We start from the raw sequence: 17,470 nt of genomic DNA, 5'->3' as shown, positions 1-17,470 counted from the left end.
GCCTACCAGGCTCCTCCATCCATGGGATTCTCCAGGCAAGAGTACTGGAGTAGGTTGCCACTTCCTTCTCCAGGGGAATCTTCCCGACCCAGGGATCGAACCCAGGTCTCCTGCATTCCAGGCAGACGCTTTAACCTCTGAGCCACCAGGGAAGCCCTCAAAATGCTTTACATAAATAATAAAGCAAATGCGAGCTTTTACATCTTTAACGAACTCACCTCCCCTTTTTCATTTGTTTTTAGTCTCTTGTTCACATGTTTTAAAATTACCATTAGATTTTGTGTGCCTCAGCAGGCACCCTGATTTTTGTACAGGTAGGTACTCAATAACTGAATCTGCCATGATGTGCCAAGTCGCTTCAGTCACGTCCCAACTTTTTGAGACCCTTTGGACTGCAGCCTGCCAGCCTCCTCTGTCCATGGGTTCTCCAGGCAAAAACACTGGAGTGGGCTTCCATGCCCACTGAATCTATTTTTTTACTATTTTTTATACTTACAGATTCCAAGCTCTCTTTTTTCATATTCAGTGAATCTAGCTGTTGCTGAAGTGTATCTAATTCCTAAGAAGAAGGGAAAAAAGCAAATATATATGCAAATTACATAAGAATAATTTATTTATCAACATTTCAAATATATGTGAAGTAACTTTTGTAAACATTTTCAACCCATATCTTATAATTTGACTAGAATTTATTAACATTATTTCTATTTTGCCAATTTATTTCATCATTATTAAAAATCTTACCATGATCTACCTTTTAAATACTTCATGAATTGTTAAAAGGGAGCCAGAACTTTTCAGTGAATCATCACTGTGTTTGGAGAATATCAAATATCAGAAGACTTTAAATTAATGATGTTACTGTTTAAAGCTATAATTTTTATTTGACTTTTTAACCATGTTTCCATATTTTTTGACCATTTTCTCTTCAGGCTAAGACCTATAGCAATTTACATAGCACACTCTTAGGGATAAGACCCTTCAACTGTTTACCATTGACTCTTGAACATAACAGGTTTGAACTGCATGGGTGCAATGACATACAGATTTTTTTTCAAGAAATATGTACTACTCAGTCCAAAGGTGGTTGAATCTGTGGATGCGAAACCTCAGACACTGAGGGCAAACTATAAGTTATACACAGGTTTTAAACTGCACAGGGGTTGCTGTTCCTAACATCCAAGTTGTTCAAGGGCCAACTAGACCCATTCAAAAACCCCTGTGCAATATTAGCTATATTTTGATAGTATTTCAGCATTTTTATAACACTCTTTCATCAATGTTTTATCATGTTTCATAAATTGTGTCTGAAATAAAAAATTATATTAAATTGTCAATAAAGAATTATCTGAGAAACTAAAACTACATTCATTGATATTTGTGGGGACTAATTCTCTTTTAATTGCTTGCTTAAAGAAAATCTGGGCATGAAAGGGCAATAATACCTTGCAAACCTGAGTCACCATTATGACTGAATGCTGAGAGCAGTCTCAATAACCCCTCAGCAGTCATTCAAATTGCTTACCATATTAGGGGACAACAGCTGTTCAAACTGAGGACACAGCAAGTAAAAGGTGTTTATTAGGAAGAAAGAAAAGGAAAGAAAGTAAATATCCATATGGCTCTGTTGTATATGGCCTTTTAATGTTTTCATTAAAAGCTCATTAAAAAACAAGCGCTTCATGTATTGATATCTTTATGACCTGCAAAAATGAATGATGCACAGAACTGAATAATATAGTAAAAGTTATGTCACTGTACAACATAAGAAAAAAAAGTTTTCTAGATGAGTTTTTTCAAAATTTAAAGGTTTGTATGAATCATCTTGTTAAAATGAAGACTCTGATCAGTAGGTCTAGTCAAGCTCTCAGGGGATGCCAATCCTGCCCACTTTCAGAACATATTTTCAGTAGTAAGATTGCTGTAGTCCAGCATAGAGTAGTAGCTAGTATTACCTGTAATAATTTCTCATTTGTGGTTTTCATTTCTATATACTTGACTTGTTTTTCAGGAGACATATTTTTGATAATACCCTCTGCTGCTTGTTTTTCCTGTTCAATTTCTTCTTCTACACTTCTAATTTGTTTTTCCTTCCTGAAATCAAAAGTATGCAATATTCCTCTTACTATAATGAAGAGAAAATCAATTAACTTTACTCAGTCTCAAGTACATAGGATACTTATAAGTTATTCAACCGCAGTTTGTGATAACTCCTTATGCTGGTGTTCAGTTGCATAGTTGTGTCTGACTCTTTTGCAATGCCATGGACTGCAGCCTGACAGACTCCTCTGTCCAAGGGATTTCCCAGACAAGAATATCAGGATTGCCATTTTCTTCCTCAGGGGATCTTCTCAACCCAAGGATTGAACCCGTCTCCCCTGTACTACAGGCAGACTCTTTATCACTGAGCTACCTGAACACAGAAATTTGCCCCATCAACACAGACTTTTTTAGCATCCATCTCTTCTCATCCCCAAATCCTTCTATTTTCTTATTCTCCACTTTACTTTCTTGTAAGAAAATACAAAGTTTATCACAGAAAATCCTTAAAGTCTTATATAGATCAGAATGCATTTGTACTTCTTATCATATCCTCAAGATTAACAAGAAAGTTAAATTTTAAAACAGTGGTTTTCAAGTATCTTTTTGCTATAGAATTCTTTGATATCTTGGAAATCTTGTACGGTTTACCAAATCATTTAAAGTAACACAGCTCTGATTACACTGCAGAGTAAGAAAATCAACAGTCCAATCTGATTTTAAAGTTCATAGCTTTAAATTAATATATTTTCTTTAACTTCTTTACTGCTTTAATTAAAATTGATATTTCTAAATTATCAACTGTTCTTTAGCACTGTAAAATAATTAGCTAATTTCCTTGAGAATATAATAGGAACATTACAAGTCTAATTATATAAGTAGTACCCACTCCAGTGTTCTTGCCTGGAAAATCCCAGGGACAGGGAGTCTGGTGGGCTGCCGTCTCAGGGGTCGCACAGAGTCGGACACGACTGAAGCGACTCAGCAGCAGCAGCAGCAGTATGATATTAATTACAAACAATAACCATCTTTATCAAATAATCACAAAAAGTACCAGTGATGTGCACTTACTACCTATGCAAGATCAATTATACAAAGGGTAGAGAAAAATTCTGAAAAAAATAGAGGTAGGATGATAGTTATCATCTAAATACTTCAAGATTACATATAAAAAGAAATTTTGAATTTGAATCTTGAATCTTGCTTGAAAATTAAATTCTGTTTCAATATCACAAATTTCTACTTTAAGTTTAAAATATAATTATTCTATTCAATCTCTTTCAAATACAGATACCAACTTTAACAGTTTTCACAATCACTAGGTAAGTCTCACAGATCCAAATATCTATCCTCCACACACTTTACACTCTCATACCCTACTACCATAATAAAATAATCTAAACTCAGAAATTTTCCTATAGACAGAATCTCATAATAACCAAATAAAAGATAAATATAACGAAACAGACAACCTGGAATTTCTATTTATTTTTTTTTTCTATTTTCAAAAGAAAAGAACAAACCAAATGATGACATCTCTTTTTAAAACTGTTTAAAATGGTTACAAATTAGAAATTATATCATTAATAAATCAAAGGCCCATAAAGGGCTTAGACGTTTGGGTACTGATAGATTCCCAGAGATTTTATGCCAATTGGGACAATTTAATTTTCATAAGAAGGTTACCAATCAGCAATTTTCTATTTTTCTACTGTAATAGGCTATTTTCTTTTAAAGTGTACCTAACTTTTTAACATTAAAAAACTGTACAGGTATATAAGAACTACTAAGTACTTTTGCAGCTCAAAAAGGTTACAAATTTAAGCAAAGGGTTGAATCAGAATTGTTATTTTTCCCAAAGTATTGCTCCATAAATATGGAAAATGTGGCAAACCATATTCAGAGAGTTGTTTTCTTGGAAACTCTATGTGCTTCAGATAAAAGGAATCAAAAGTTAACTGGTATTAAATGAAGTTCCCAAAACAGTAACAGATGAAGAAAATTAAACCCACCAAGGAATTTCTATTTATTTTTGTCTCGTTGTTAAACAGAAGTAAAGTCTTCACTTTGAACCTCAATTACTATAGCATAATAAATGTGTCTGCTGCTGCTACAATTTACATGGTTATATGCACTCATAGATATTTCAAACATAAAACAACATCTACTTCAATCTCTTTGTTTCACAGATTAGGGATACTGAGTTAAATCTGTTAGAACTAACTCATTCTGAACCCCATGATTATTTATTACCAACAATGAATTTTAACTATGTTTTTACCTGATCTATCTACTACAATTAGATGTAAAATGGAAAAGTATTCCATTTTACACAGAAGTTACACAAGGAAGCACAAGGAAGGTAACTGATTCTTTGAGGGCCACACGATGGCCAAGGGGCGGGTCTTCTGATGCTTTGAGCAGTCTGCTCCTGTTATAACTTGGCAGTAAAACCACCAATGATGGTGTTATAAAATGAGTAAACAACAAAGGTGAAACTCACCGGAATACAAAACTTAGTGGGATCTTTTCAACTTGAGTCTTTCAAAATATAAAATACCTTTAGGACTAACATTTAAATCACTTTAGCAATGCATCTTTCAAATTATGCATTTTTAATATTACATACTTTAACGGACAAGGTAAATTTGTTAATATTTAAATTTCTTAAGAGAAATTAAGAAACACAAAGATTAAGCTAAAGCCACCTTACTTGTTATACTAAAAAAGTCAAAGATGACTTTAAGAAATTATTCTTCGAGTCAATCTTTTGCTAAGGAAGTCTAGTTTGTTTTTTTTTTCACCTGTTCAGTGAGTACAAAGGTTAAGACAAAGTGAAACAAATCACATGACATAGCTTTTTTTTTTAATGGTGTAGAAGAAAGACAGCAGATTCCTTACACACCAGTCCCAGAGACAAAAGAAAAAAGGAAAGGTAAGATCCTATATATTTATAGGTTTGGTGATTGTTGTTGAATTTTTTAAAATCATATTTACACTTAAGTCTATATAAAAATCTTTGTCTTTAATAAGTGATGAAAGAGCAGAAAATATAATTGTGTTTTCATGACAGCTATCTTAGATATACAAACCTGGACATGGCCAAAACACCTTTTCCAAATAGAGTAATAACGTAAAGCAAAGTAATTTGGGGGGAGGAAGATTTCATTTAGCCAATCAAGCTTATAAGATCTTTTAATTTTGAAATATATTAATCACAGAGCAATCGGAAGTGACATTAACCTAAAAACAAATTTGTAACATGAAAAAAGACTGGATTATAGGTGATAATTGTTAAAACTGGGTGATGATTCTTTTCCTGAGAGGTTTTTTCCTTGAAATTTTCCATTATAAAACTTTTTAAATTTGAAAAAAATAAAAAGAAAGTTAGTTCTATGAAATTATAAGAGAAAAGTTCTTAATACCTTACTATAAATACATTGAACTCTGGTATAAATATCTAAAATATTTAATGGAAAAACTGTATTACAGTATACACACTTTATTTAACCAAGCCAAAATAACAGTGGTATCTTTTTATTTCACAGTATATAACAGCCATATAAAGTACATGACCAAAAACTCAGAAATTCACACCTGAAACTGTGCTAAGAAGAACATTGTTTCTTTCTCAATATCTACCATTTCCTTTTGTGTAAGTCTCTTTTCCTATAATTAGGGAATAGGCTATATAAAAGAATATTTAATCTTGTAAAACAATTTTTTAAAAACCTGATATTCCATTTGTTCTCTATTTTTTAATCACTTAACTCAAACCAAAATATCATTTCAAAATAAATTTCAAATTGAGAAAAAAATCTAAAGGGAGAAAAAGGCAATAATAACTGTTTCCTTTTAAATCAACTTTTTAAACAGGGTAAACTGACTCAAGAATAATTTCTGCTATCAGCTATTTATTTCATCAATTTGATTTCTTCAAGATAGCCACTGTGTCTGTTTAAGGATTTGTTGGCAAATGTTTCTGTCTAAGGATTTGTCTGTGTAGTGTTGTGACAGTCAACACCAACTCCCTTTATCAGTCTTTTCCCTCTCAAAAGATGTACAAATAAAAGAAAAGCCCCATGGCCCGTGTGGCTCAATCAATGCATTTCATAGCTTTAGACCTACTAATGCTTTAGATTTGTTGACTGTTTTCTTGAACAAAATCTACCTTAAGCTCTGAGTATATGTCTTTTCTAACTCTAAAATTTATCAAATATAAATTTAAAAAGATTCCTTTTCTTTTTTTTTTTTTTGTGTTTTATGGGATTTTTTATTACATAAAGAATTGCTTAAGCTTGTAAACAGACAAGATATGGGTAATTGAATACAGGACTCATGATGTTTAACCAGTGCTCACAACTTTGCAAAATATCACCTTGCTATGTGAATAACCCCCTGGAAAGGAGAACTTACGTAAATGGAGTTCAGTGTCAAATAAATTAAAATTCAGAGCCAAGTTAATCTGACACACTTAATAATATGCATCATTATAGTGGTGCTTGCAAATTAAGAGTAAATGAGAAATGGTTCACTTGGTGATTTTAATTAGCACCTTACAGTCTAATCAAAATGTCTAGGTTTGGCTCGGAAAGAGGTGAGATGAAACATGGTAAAAGATTCCTTTTCTAACCCTTATGATTTTATCCACTTTAGCATGATAGTATAAAGTAGCTGATAAACATAATAAATACATGACAATCCTCGGTCTCCATTTCCACAGTCTCACAATCCTACCTGACCTCCATTACCTCTTCTAGCTGCTTCTATTTCATGTCAACCCTTTTCTTTATAGATTATCTGCTTCCTTTATTCATCATTATCCTATTTATCTCTTAAAAAAAAAAACCCGGAACTTCTCCCTTACCTCTATATTACTCACATGGGCATCCTACAAAAACATCACTAAGAATTTCACTACACCATTGAGAAATACCAAAACAACCATTGGAGGTTGCACACTTACTCCAAGAGATCGCTAAACATGGGTACTTAACCTTTTATACATGATTCAGGAATCCCCTTTTGTGGGCAGTGGTCTGGCATAAGTGATAGCTTGAAATCATTTCTGGCTCTAAAAGGGATGCTATTATGATCTACATTCAAATTGCAAAATCTAGGAGAACAGTGGCTTTCCCTTACAATTTTAACTTAGCCGTGGAAAGAAAGAAATTGGAAAGGGAATAAACATAAACAGATCATCAAATTGAAGGCAATGAGGAAGTTAATTAGAATAGACCAGTATTGACATAACAATAAATTCCTCATTGCTAACACGGCAACACACTTTAGTAACTTGAAATGAATCTTGTTAACTGAGTAGTTTCTTACTCCCTGTTCTGAAGGAATAAACTGCCCTAAAAAATCATAAGCAACTAATTATAGTAAGTGCTATAAGAAGGTTCAAAAGACTAAATTTTTAAAAATCACTAAGGATGATAATAACATAACATATTCATATCCTTTCAAACAGCTCATTTGCAGCAGTTTCTTTTTCAAATTAACTAATAGATAATTTTAAAATTAATTTTTATTGGCGTATAGTTGCTTTATGCAGCAGCTTCTAACACTGATTTTAAGAAAACAGATAAAAATAAGAAACATTAAGGTCATGAATAAAATGACTAAATGGAAAGTATTTAGTGAGAAGAATTACTGAAATAAATGACAATTTCTAGTTAGGGCATGTTGAATGTACCCACTAACATTAACTCCTGTTCAAAAACCTAATAAAATGAAAATAAAAGGTAATATGAAGTACAGAAACTTATAATGACAAAATGAATAGAAGAGGAAACAGAAATAAAATCTAGAAACTAGAAAGCTAAAAGTTAAGTGGAAACTGACTAGGAAACCAAAATTTTCTGAAGCCAGCAGTGGGGAAAGCTGAGAAGCTACTTGTTTTATACTGCAGAACCCCTAGACGGCTCAGAGATTGGCAGCACCAGGTATTCTGGAAGTAGAAAAGGAGAGGCTGAAACAGCTCAAAGTCTTTCTCCCGGACACTGCCCAGTCAGGTTAAGTTCCCCTCCTACCTAAGCAGAAAAATGAGGTGTTTTTTTTTTTTACTCTGGGGAGAATAAAACTAATGGAATCTGGGCACAAGTGACTGCAGGGATGTTATGTCAAAAGCGGGGAAAATAACATTAAATACTAATTACTGAGCTAAACCCAACTTTTTCACCAGTCACCTCTCAGAATGCTGGCCACTTTGTGTCACCTTTTCAGGCAGTAGATCAGAAAAGTCATTTTGAAGAATCTAAGCAGCCCAAAAGGAACAATCTAAAGATAATGACGTTAGGGATTCCCCAAGAAAAAGCCTATTAAGGTCACTGTATAGTAAAGTCTAAAGTTGTGTAAGAGCTGGGAATTCTCCAGGGGGCACAGTGTTCAATCCCTGGTCAGGGGGCCAAAGAACCAAAACATAAAACAGGAGCAATACTGTAACAAATCCAATAAGACTTTTAAAATGGTCCACACATCAAGAAAATATTAAAAAAAAAAAAAAAAGAACCACACAAATGCAGTTTCCAATCAGTTTTTTCATTTTCCATTCATATATGTAAGTCCTAAACCAAGTATTAGGCAGAGGAACCAGAGATCAAATTGCCAACATCCACTGGATCATAGAAAAAGCAAGAGAGTTCCACAGAAACCTCTATTTCTGCTTTATTGACTATGCCAAAGCCTTTGACTGTGTGGATCACAATAAATTGTGGAAAATTCTGAAAGAGATGGGAATACCAGACTACCTGACCTGCCTCTTGAGAAACCTATATGCAGGTCAGGAAGCAACAGTTAGAACTGGACATGGAACAACAGACTGGTTCCAAATAGGAAAAGGAGTACATCAAGGCTGTATATTGTCACCTGCTTATTGAAGTTATATGCAGAGTACATCATGAGAAATGCTGGGCTGGAAGAAGCACAAGCTGGAATCAAGATTGCCAGGAGAAATATCAATAACCTCAGATATGAAGATGACATCACCCTTATGGCAGAAAGTGAAGAGGAACTAAAAAGCTTCTTGATGAAAGTGAAAGAGGAAAGTGGAAAAGTTGGCTTAAAGCTCAACATTCAGAAAACGAAGATCATGGCATCCGGTCCCACCACTTCATGGGAAATAGATGGGGAAACAGTGTCAGACTTTATTTTTCTGGGCTCCAAAATCACTGCAGATGGTGACTGCAGCCATGAAATTAAAAGACGCTTACTCCTTGGAAGGAAAGTTATGACCAACCTAGATAGCATATTCAAAAGCAGAGACATTACTTTGCTAACAAAGGTCCGTCTAGTCAAGGCTATGGTTTTTCCAGTGGTCGTGTATGGATGTGAAAGTTGGACTGTGAAGAAAGCTGAGTGCCGAAGAATTGATGCTTTTGAATTGTGGTGTTGGAGAAGACTCTTGAGAGTCCCTTGGACTGCAAGGAGATTCAGCCAGTCCATCCTAAAGGAGATCAGTCCTGGGTGTTCTTTGAAAGGACTGATGCTAAAGCTGAAACTCCAATACTTTGGCCACCTCATGAGAAGAGTTGACTCATTGGAAAAGACTGATGCTGGGAGGGATCAGGGGCAGGAGGAAAAGGGGATGACAGAGGATGAGATGGCTGGATGGCATCACCAACTTGATGGACGTGAGTCTGTGTGAACTCTGGGAGTTGGTGATAGACAGGGAGGCCTGTAATGCTGCAATTCATGGGTCACAAAGAGTCAGACACGACTGAGTTACTGAACTGAACTGAAACCAAATATTAACAGATATGGGAAGTTTAAAAGAAATCCTCTAATATAAAGGATACTTATTAAAAGAAACTGGAAAACGTGACCTGAAGACACAAAGGCTTTTCAAGGGAAAAAAAAACAAACAAGGGATACAACAAGAAGAAATAAGAAAATATATTCATATGCCAGAATACTACAAAAGAAATTTTCAGAGAATTAAAAATAGCTCTGAGAATTAAGAAGATAACAGGAAAAAGTAAACTTTAATAGAAGAGTTTGAAGATAAAGTTTCAGAAAGCAGAGCAAAAACACACAGAGATGAAATGCAGACAAGTACACATAAAAGATTAGAAAATCATACAAGGAGATCCAATTCCTTTTAGAATTAAAGGAGTTCTAGAAAGGGAGGTAAAATTATCAATATCATCAATGAAATAATTCAGAAAGATTCCCACTGTTTTCCGATTGAAACCACCCACCAAGTACCTATTACATAGACTTTCACAAAATAGACTCTCACAAAGGATCATGAAATTTCAGAATAGCCACATTAACGCTATATTGTACAGCACAGAGAATACAGCCAATATTTTAATAATAACTATCAGTGCAGTATAGTCTTTAAAAATTCTGAATCACTATACAATATACCTCTAACTTCTATAATATTGTTCAGCAACATACTTCAGAAAAAAAGCTTTGGGGTTAAGAACTGGCAAGTTACGTAAAAGGATAAAGAATTAGAATGGCATAGCATCTCATTTCTTAACAGTAAGACAGTCATGGTTGGTTGAATCCACAGAAGTAAAACCTGTGAATACAAAATCAGGCCCTTTGTAATGTATATTCATTACATTACACCATTTTATATAAGGAACTCAAACATCTACAGATTTGGTATCTGCAGGGGCTTCTAGAAACCAATCCCCTGCAGATACCAAGGGATGACTGTACTAGAAATCCGAAGACAACGGGGCAATGCCATCAACCATTTGAGGGAAAATCATTTCCTACTTAGAATTCTAAGAAATCCTACTTAAAATTTCTAGCCAAAATATCTTTCAAGGTCTAAAAAGTATTTCCTCTTAAGGACCTTTTCAGGAAGGAAACTCCATGGGAAAAAGGCAGTAATCCAAAACAAGGCATCCTAGAAAACAGGAATCCAGTAACAAGGGCAAAAGAGAATCTCTACAATGAGGATGGAAGGAGAGTGGAGGTCAATAATTCCATAGAGAGCCTAATGATCAGCTTATCCATATCAGAGCATGGCAGCAGGATCTAGGAGAGACTTTTTCAAGCAAATGAAATAGATTAAAATATCTAATATACGTAAACTATTGAGAGATTTGCTAAGAGTGTTTGTGTATAAATTAAAGGGTGAAAAAACCCTAAGCACAGGAAGAGAAAACAAACACAAGTAACTAGATAAAAAAGTATGCAGGAACAGAATAATAATCCTGTTAACAGGGCTCAGTCTTTGACAGTTTTATACATTCTTGAAGTATAAACTGAGTTATATAAACTGCTGCTGCTGCTGCTAAGTCGCTTCCGTCGTCCAACCAAAATGACAATTGACTATGTTTGGACAGTGAAGAGACACTGGATATATATTTGATGCATTGAAGATAAGGAAAGTGAAGAGACAGTAGATATATATTTGATGCACTGAAGATGAAGGTAGTGAGCTATTGGAAAGCAAGCTGAGGACTCTCATCTTCCAAAATGTTAAGTCAAAGGATAATATCAATAGATAATGCCTAAAGTCGAAAAGTGAAGAAGTAGCAATATGAGTATATATTTAAAGATGTATTAATATATACATACATAAGTATATATATCCTTCTAGACTTTCTTTTGTGCATATATATATAAAAATTTTAAAATGCACAACCACCTCAATTGTTTTACAGTTCCTTTCAATAGATCTAGGAACTAAAAAGATATCCTGAAAATTACTGTCTTTCATTCTCCCCAGGAGCATTTCAGTTTCTAAGATCAGAGTGCAGGGAGGGTGAAGGGATCTTTCCTTGTTTCCTATTTTACATATTTTAAGAAAAAAAGACTTAAAAGGAGTAAAAAGGAAATCAAAATGTCCTCAAAAGACTAATGTTCTAGTCTCCTAACAAGATGTAAACACTCTCTTTTCTATCAGGTTAGCAGTATGAAAACCATGAGCATCACAATCTTGTTTTGGCTGCTCTCCATGCTATTATTATCAGACAAAAGCCAGACTTCTAAAACAGTAAGTTTTTACAATTAAAGCAGTGAAAATATTTTCAAAGGTATATTTTGGGTAAATTTAAACAGTAAAATATTGAAGGCAATATAACCAAAAAAAATCAAACTATCAAAATGAACTCTTTAGTTAGTAGGGTATATTCAAAACATGTGATCTCTGAGCCAGATTGTAAGTGGACAAAAGCAGTCTTCTTTTTATAAAAAACTAAGTTCTTTAAAAGCAAGAAATACATAAAATTTCACTATAAGATCAGAGATTAGTTAAGACATAAAAACACTTTAAAATGTAGAAAACTTTTGTAAAAAACATATTTATGAGGGAAATTATTGTTGTTACATTATGATTATGATTATTATTATTACTATTAGGGGACATTTCAACTGCAAAAACAGTTGAAACAAGAACTATTTCTTTGGATCTATATCCACATAGGCGACACACTTCTTGTCGGCTGACTTTAACACATGGCTCAATTTCTATTACAAGATATTTTCCTTTAAAACACCAAAGTTTGAGCTGTTAACCCTATAGAGTTAGATACCAAATGTTGTTTTTTAATTATTTAATAATCTTAGATATAATGTTGGTAGCTCTGATTTTTTAAAATTACATATTTTTACATTATTTTCTCATTATAAACATCCATCTTGCATACTAAAATACTAAATAAATTAACAGAATTATTTACCATTTATTTCCACATATATAAATAGTAATATATCAATATTCTTTCAATAATAATTATTTACTAACTGTTGGAAGATACCTGTATGACTTCAAAATTTCCTTAATCTTCAACACTCCATCCCAATTTTAAAAAGGAGTATTTGCTTTACCTTTTTACATATTTTAACATCAAAGGATTAGATAGTAAACTTTTTTCCTAAAAGAATTTCCTTCCTATGTCTAAATGCCTAGATATGAAAATTTGGGAAATTTTGTCAATATTTTTCCTTATTAATGCATTTCAAATTTTCTCTTTTTTAGGAAGTCAAATGTAATTCTACTGCAAAGAATTATTCTTTGATTCCAGCAAATATCAGTAAAAATGTTACTATACTTGACCTCAGTTATAATCAAATTACTCTAAATATTACAGACACAAGAGTTCTACAGACATATTTTTTACTCAGTGAGCTCTATTTGGTTGAGAACAAAGTCACTAACCTATTTAATAATAGTTTCAGTAATCTGTCCAATCTAGAAATTTTAAATATCTGTAGAAATTCCATCCACACAATTCAACAGAGTGCCTTTACAGGATTACATAAACTGAAAAAGTTATATCTCTGCCAAAACAAAATAGTTCAACTGAATCCTAAAACATTTTTGCCTCTTAAAAACCTGATACTATTGAATTTGCACGGCAATTTGATAAGCTATTTTGATGTACCACAACTGTTTCATCTGGAATTCATAATTTTGTATGGAAATCCATGGAACTGTTCCTGTAGTCTACTGAATTTGCAAAACTGGTTGAAGACATCGAATGTGACACTAGGTAAGCATTTATAATTTAAATTAGTCAAAACCAAAATGATTGATTTTGGCTTGTGCCACCCTAGAAGTGTTTCTCATTTCATGTCTTAAAGCAAAGGAAACTATTCCTGTTTAATGGAAACAGGAGAAAACACTGAAAAGTAGTTGCTGAATACAAGCTCTCCCTCTGCCTCTCGAGAAAAAAAGAAATAAGAGAAGAAGCTTGAATGTTCTACATATGTAAGATGAAACTGTCACTCTGTATACTGTTAGCACTTTCAACATATAAGACTAATTTTCTTTTACTGTTTTTTAAAAATTTATTTTTAATTGGAGGATAATTGCTTTACAATATTGTGTTGGCTTCTGCCATACAACAGGGTGAATCATCCACAAATACACATACGTCCCCTCCCTCCTGAACCTCCCCCTACCCCCATTCCATTCCACCCCTCTAGGCTGTCACAGAGCACCAGGTTGAGCTCCCTGTGCCCATACAGCAGCTTCCCACTGGCTATCTATTTTACACATGGTGGTGAATATATGTCAGTGCCACTCTCTCGATTTGTCCCACACTCTCCTTCTCCTGCTATGTCTAAAGTCTGTTCTCTATGTCTATGTCTCTATTCCTACCCTGAAAATACCATTTTTCTACATTCTGTATATATGCGTTAATATGCGAAATTTATTTTCCTCTTTCTGACTTACTTCACTCTGTATAATAAGCTCTAGGTTCATCCACCTCACTAGAACTGACTCAAATGCATTCCTTTTTATGGCTGAGTAATATTCCATTATATATATCTATATATCTATATATATATAGATATATATCTCACAATTTCTTTATCCATTCATCTGCCAATGGACATCTAGGTTGTTTCCATGTCCTAACTATTGTCATTTTTAAAAGTACTTCTTTTCTAAGGATATCCTGTCAGAGAGTAGGTGGAAGTAGGTACCCTATTTTCTAAACTATATACCATGGTCCAGATGTTTACCACAATCTAAATCATAACATCTTTACTTTACTAACACAGACAAACTGAACAATACACAAGAACTAAACTTAAACTGTATTTATAAAATAACTTAATAAACAGAAATAGGCATCTTTCTTCATTTTGTTGTTGCTGCTGCTGCCGCTGCTGCTAAGTCACTTCAGTCATCTCCAACTCTGTGTGACCCCATAGACGGCAGCCCACCAGGCTCCCCCGTCCCTGGGATTCTCTAGGCAAGAACACTGGAGTGGGTTGTCATTTCCTTCTACAATGTATGAAAGTGAAAAATGAAAGTGAAAAGTGAAAGTGAAGTCGCTCAGTTGTCTGACTCTTCGGGACCCCATGGACTGCAGCCTACCAGGCTCCTCCGTCCATGGGATTTTCCAGGCAAGAGTACTGAAGTGGGTGGCCATTGCCTTCTCCACATTTTGTTGCTAGACAAATATAATTAGCTTCTTTCTTACACCTTTAATCACAGATAGATATGTCAAAAAAGTTCCAGATAAAAAATTATAAGATGTTGTTAACCATAATAATTTATTAACCATAATAATCTTATTTTCCATAATAAATCTTATTTTTTTCTATTTTACTAGAAAATGAGAGCATCACCATGTGTAGCTATCCAGATATCCTGAAGTGCTACAATATCAAAACAGTACCTTACAAGGCTGAATGCTACTCAAAATTTCCTTCATCTATAACTGAAGACCTTCACATTCCTTTTCAGTCCATTAGCAATTCAACATTTAATAACTCTTTGAACAACTTGACAAGAAATTCAGGTAATTTGTTTTGAATATTAATAATGCTGAGGATAGCATACTAAATAAACAGATAGTTCTCATTTTTCTGCATTTTAAATTTCTCGAAACAGTGTAAAAGAACAATTCCTCCACTCAAGAAATGATTAACAAAATATTGGGTTTCTTAAGTAGGCTCTGCTAGTTATTAGTCAAATGCCATTATGCAAATTATTTTACTTCTCTGAGCCTTGGTATTAACTAGTTAAGTCACAATACTTAACAGGTATAAATCAATAATGTTTCTGAGCGAATGGATAAACAATGCAAAGATAGGTAGTTATTTTGAAAAAAGGTATTCTTGCACCACAATATGAAATATCTTTATTTACTGCAGTTTTAGTAACTTTTGCTTATAGATTATGGATATTTATTTCTAATACCAATATTGGGGAGTTATTAGGACATGTAATTATGATTATTTTATTTTTGTCAATTTAACAAAATTCCTCTCCTACCCTTTCTTTCTCGTTATTCCATTTAAGAACATGAATCTCATGGAAAAAGCTGGGCTTTTCTTGTCGGTGTTGTTGTCGCTGTAGTGATGACTTCACTACTCATTTCAATTGCTATCAAATGTCCAGTATGGTATAATTTTCTGCTTAGTTATAATCATCATCGTCTGGAAGAGCATGAAGCAGAAACCTATGAAGATAGTTTTACTGGAAATCCAAGTTCTCCTTCACAGATACCAGACACAAACTCTGAAGAAACTACAGTAATATTTGATCAACTACATTCATTTGTGGTAGATGATGATGGGTTTATTGAAGACAAATATATAGATACTCACGAATTACGTGAAGAAAATTAATTTCTTTCAATATTTGATTTTTAAAAAAATGTTACCAGCTCACTCACATTTTACGCATGGAAATTTTGATCAATGATACACTGAACTATGGCCAGTAGACCATCATATTAATTGCAACACATAAATATCATAAAATTACACTCTTCTCATTGGCTTTGTGCAAGAAGGTCCAAATACAGTAACTGCCACTCCTTGATACCTAACAGTTAAAATACTAGCATTACTATTCTCAGCAGTATATATGAGACCCAAAATAATAGTAGGAAACAAATCTACATTATTCTTTAATTAAAGTGAACAGATTTTCGTATTAGCCAGATATTTGATGTAACACCTATTAAAGTTTTACTGATTGGAATCAGTAAAGAAATAAAACTTTTGGAATTTTATCATGAGTTGAAGTGAAAAACAGAGATAGTTTAAACTGACAACACACTAAGATTGATTTTATGCCCATAGAATGAATTCATGAAATTGGAAAATGCTTTTTAAATCTTTTTAAATGCTTCCTGAATTGGCACAACAAATTTCTGAAAATTTAGCAGCAATTTAAAGCACAGGCATAACGTCAGGCACAATCTCTCGATTTCAGTTATGAAGAAAGACTGTCATCAAAATTAATGTCACAACTGAATAATATAGTAACTTCCAAAGTGGAAATTATCTATGCATCTTGTTTAAAAAAATACCTATTCTGCTCCTTTGGGGGACATTTTTATTCAAATGATTCTGTTCTGGAGCTAAGGAATCTTCAGTTAGCCTATGGTTAGTTCTTTGGGATGCTGTAGGCAGAGCCAGCCATGTTTCCAAACTTGTTTTCTAGAACATTAACTTCCGGAGAGACATTACAGGATTTACAGGATGGAGGATTAAAAGATACATGGTCAAAGTGAAAGTCGCTCAGTCGTGTCCAACCCTTTGCAACCCATGGACTATGCTGTCCAAGGAATTCTCCAGGCCAAAATACCGGACTGGGTAGATGTTCCTTCTCCAGGGGATCTTCCCAACCCAGGGATTGATCCCAGGTCTCCCGCATTGCAGGTGGAAACTATTATAGAATTACGAGAAAATACAGGGTTTAAACAAAGTCAAACAAGCTTCTTTACTATAGGACTTATGGTAAGAAAGGACTTTGCTACCCAAGACTTTACTAAGCTAAACCGCTTTCTACTCTTCAAGAGCATAATATTAAGAATTTGCCAAATTTCTTGACAACAAAACCTTTTCTTTGATGCATGGCTACTAACAGGTCATAGCACAATAATGGTCCAAAGAACACTGGCTTTGAAACTATTACAAGAAAAGTCTAAAGTGAATTATTTGCTAATTCTTTATCATCAATTGGCTATAATTATAATTTTAACAAGTTAAT

At 33.7% G+C, this 17,470-nt stretch overlaps 2 protein-coding genes across 7 annotated transcripts in view; one reads left to right on the top strand and one right to left on the bottom strand.

Annotated features, from left to right (window-relative positions):
• Positions 1-17,470, bottom strand: part of IFT74 (intraflagellar transport 74) — a 94,268-nt gene that overhangs the window by 55,617 nt on the left and 21,181 nt on the right. Inside the window, exons 9-11 of one of the 2 annotated variants that reach the window (XM_010853331.1) lie at positions 1,956-2,094; positions 1,526-1,552; positions 497-559 (exon numbers count right to left, since the gene is read on the bottom strand). In XM_010853331.1, coding sequence (XP_010851633.1) covers positions 497-559; positions 1,526-1,552; positions 1,956-2,094 — 229 coding nt within the window. The remainder of the gene's footprint in view (positions 1-496; positions 560-1,525; positions 1,553-1,955; positions 2,095-17,470) is intronic. The other variant, XM_010853332.1, reaches the window with a different exon arrangement.
• LRRC19 (leucine rich repeat containing 19) overlaps positions 3,786-17,470 on the top strand; it is a 28,343-nt gene continuing 14,658 nt past the window's right edge. Inside the window, exons 1-7 of one of the 5 annotated variants that reach the window (XM_010853327.1) lie at positions 3,786-4,975; positions 5,589-5,695; positions 7,955-8,057; positions 11,915-12,004; positions 12,989-13,502; positions 15,078-15,266; positions 15,770-16,174. In XM_010853327.1, the coding sequence (XP_010851629.1) occupies positions 11,924-12,004; positions 12,989-13,502; positions 15,078-15,266; positions 15,770-16,098 (1,113 nt within the window). In that variant the 5' untranslated portion in view covers positions 3,786-4,975; positions 5,589-5,695; positions 7,955-8,057; positions 11,915-11,923 and the 3' untranslated portion in view covers positions 16,099-16,174. Of the gene's footprint in view, positions 4,976-5,588; positions 5,696-7,954; positions 8,058-11,914; positions 12,005-12,988; positions 13,503-15,077; positions 15,267-15,769; positions 16,175-17,470 lie in introns of those variants that run through there. The other 4 variants (XM_010853329.1, XM_010853328.1, XM_010853326.1 and 1 more) reach the window with 4 other exon arrangements.

This window comes from Bison bison, unplaced genomic scaffold (genome assembly GCF_000754665.1).
Source record: "Bison bison bison isolate TAMUID 2011002044 unplaced genomic scaffold, Bison_UMD1.0 scf7180017864326, whole genome shotgun sequence".
Lineage (NCBI taxonomy): Eukaryota > Metazoa > Chordata > Mammalia > Artiodactyla > Bovidae > Bison > Bison bison.
This window is presented reverse-complemented; position numbering and strand designations above follow the sequence as displayed.